The sequence below is a fragment of the Mytilus trossulus genome, chromosome 4 (genome assembly GCF_036588685.1).
Source record: "Mytilus trossulus isolate FHL-02 chromosome 4, PNRI_Mtr1.1.1.hap1, whole genome shotgun sequence".
Taxonomy (NCBI): Eukaryota; Metazoa; Mollusca; class Bivalvia; order Mytilida; family Mytilidae; genus Mytilus; species Mytilus trossulus.
In genome coordinates, this window is record NC_086376.1 from 52593348 (window position 1) to 52596225 (window position 2878).

General features: G+C 33.6%; 1 protein-coding gene across 1 annotated transcript; it reads left to right on the forward strand.

Moving 5' to 3' along the window:
• Positions 1-1049: 1049 nt before the first annotated feature.
• LOC134716665 (uncharacterized) lies at positions 1050-2663 on the forward strand. Its single transcript, XM_063579671.1, has 2 exons — positions 1050-1752; positions 2611-2663. Exons 1-2 carry the CDS (start codon positions 1050-1052, stop codon positions 2661-2663), a joined length of 756 nt encoding a protein of 251 aa, XP_063435741.1.
• The last annotated feature ends 215 nt before the right edge of the window (positions 2664-2878 follow it).

Genomic DNA, 2878 nt, shown 5'->3' on the forward strand with positions numbered 1-2878 from the left:
GGAAAACAAACAACCTCGAAAGACAATAAAGGCTTAATGAGTTGCGTATGACTACAGGTACATTGTAAAATATCACAAGTAAAAAGCGCAAATTTTCGACCATTTTAGATAACTATTTACACCACTGGCTTTATGAATATTTTGATATGAGCGTCACTGATGAGTCTTATGTAGACGAAACGCGCGTCTGGCGTACAAAATTATAATCCTGGTACCTTTGATAACTATTTACACCACTGGGTCGATGCCACTGCTGGTGGACGTTTTGTCCCCGAGGGTATCACCAGCCCAGAGTAGTATGAATAGGCTAACACTGGGACACATTCCAAAGGGTAATAAAGATCAATGCAAAGTGAACGGGACTACATTCCTAAGAGTAATTAAAACCCACGCATTATAGTCCATACCAAGCGATGGAAATACAGTGTTTTGAGGTGTTAGTTTTATGGTTGTAGGTTCACGAAGTACAGGGATGCTATGTAGATTTTATTAAACAAATTTTATACCCAAAATACAGTGTTTTTGCCACATTTCTAAGAGCAATTAAAACCCACGCATTATAGCCTAACCCAAGCGATGGACATATAGTGTTTTGAGGTGTTAGTTTTATGGTTATAGGTACACGAATGACATGGATTTTGAAGAGATATTTATGTTTATTATGTAATCATAACACTTTTATAAAAGAAGTTTATGTCTTCTTTCACGCTGAATGTTATATCCAAATCACCAAAAACAACACTTTTTGATGGATGAAGTTGAAGTTGAATTTATGACTAGGAAATTAGACAATGTTTTAGAATTTATTCACGCTGACTACGTTTTAAAAAATGTGAAAAAAGATAACACTTTTTATGATTTGATTCTTAACATTACATTAGAAGAGTTATATCATGATTTTTTGAAAAAAGTATCCAGCAGAAACATTCCAGAACATTTATTCCTGTTATATTCTTTACGTCTTCGCACACCAGACTGGTATTCTATTAGTTGGAAGAGTGAAGAACGTATTTCGAAGATTAATCATCTTGCAAACCAAATGTTCAAATATGACTTCTACAGAAGAGGACAAATTGATTGAAGACGTCTACTATAATTTACAGAATGGAGCAGCATATGCAGGTCCGCAGAAGATTTACGAGGTTTTGAAGAAAAAGAAAAAGAATCCACCGGGACTTTATAAAATAAGAAAATGGTTACAAAGCAAAGATGACTATACGCTTCAAAAACCCATTCGAAGACGATTTAAGACTCCCAGAATAGTTGTGACAGAACCATTGGAAATGTTTGACGCCGACCTTGCAACTTTAAGTTCAATTTCTTCCTTTAACGACAACTTTCAACACTTGTTAATCGTTATTGATTGTTTTAGTCGTTATCTATGGGTGGAAGCATTGCAAACTAAAACAGGGAATGAAGTGTTAAAAGCGTTTCAAAAAATATTTGAACGAAGCAACTTCCCGAAGAAGTTAAGGACAGATTCGGGCGGTGAATTTTCCTTTACAGGTCTAAAGCGGTTTTTGAAGAGCAAGAATGTCTACCATCATTTTGCTTTAAACTCTACAATTAAGGCCAGTCTCGCTGAACGTGTGATATTGACGCTGAAAAGAAATATTTTTCGATTTCTAACGAAAGAAAGAACTAATCGTTATATAGACAAATTACAGGATTTTGTTGCCAGCTATAATAACACTCCTCATTCTTCCCTGGGAAATATTGCTCCCTCAAATATTGATGATGAAAAAGATCAAAGTGATTTGTGGGCTTACATGTACTTAAAGAAGAACACGAAATCAATCAATTCACATAAAGGAAAGACGGAAAAGCCAAAACATCACTATGTTTTTCGTACTGGAGACATGGTTCGCATCAGTCATTTAAAAAGATCATTTCAGAAATCATATGACCAACAGTGGACATCTGAAATTTTCAAAATCGCTGAGCGTTTTCTTTTTCAAGGTTTTCCAAAACGAAAACTAAATATTATTTATATATTTTTTTATCATATGAAACGTTAATGATACATAGTTGTTTCTTTTACAGAAAACAAAGAAGAACCCCTTCATTTCTGACGAAGCAGGAGAAGGCTCAGTAAGTATTCATTTAGTCATACGTTTTAATCTCAACAACCGGTCTATGAATGGTACAGTCCTCTTTAAATATTTCCATTGACGTCGTGAAAGTTGAATGGTATGATCAATCAATTCTGCATACAGATTTACTTCCATATTACGTCACATACACCAATGTAAACTTTATCCGTTAAAGTAAATCTGTGTTGTGTAGCACATGCACTATCATTTTTTGCACTTTCATGTTGTTTAACATATGTAATGCATGGTATTGTTGACATGTGTATAATTCCCACGAGACATATAACTGTAGTGTATGCAAGCATTAATATGCCTATACGCTTAATAAGTTTCATATGTGAATTGAGGAAAACAAAATCATTGTTACTGTCATTTTCTGTCGTTACTGAAATATCCATGTGATTATTTTCTTCACTTCTTTCCATGTTGAAATGTGTTGAATAAATGAAAGAAAATATCATAATACGTTTGTCTTTAAATGAAAGTTGTGCCTTATTTGTATCTTATATTCTTTTAGAGGGGTGGTTGGAGAACAAAAAAGACAGAGAGCTCCGAAGAAGAATCAGATGAATCAGAAGAAGAAGAAGAAGAAGAAGAAGAAGAAGAAGAAGAAGAAGAAGAAGAAGAAGAAGAAGAAGAAGACAGTGACTTTTGAAAAAATAATATTTTTTTTTTTTAAATAAATGATGTCAATAAATACTTTAGAACTTATAGCGATAGAAAAAATAGTTGTCATATGCCGTAGTTTACATAGTGTTGAAATTAGAGATGTTTTAGTTCAGCTG

Coding starts and splice junctions, on each gene's coding strand:
- LOC134716665 (XM_063579671.1), top strand. CDS start 1,050: ATGACTTCTACAGAAGAGGACAAATTGATTGAAGACGTCTACTATAAT. Junction 1,753..2,610: donor TGATGATGAAAAAGATCAAA/GTGATTTGTGGG, acceptor ATATTCTTTTAG/AGGGGTGGTTGGAGAACAAA.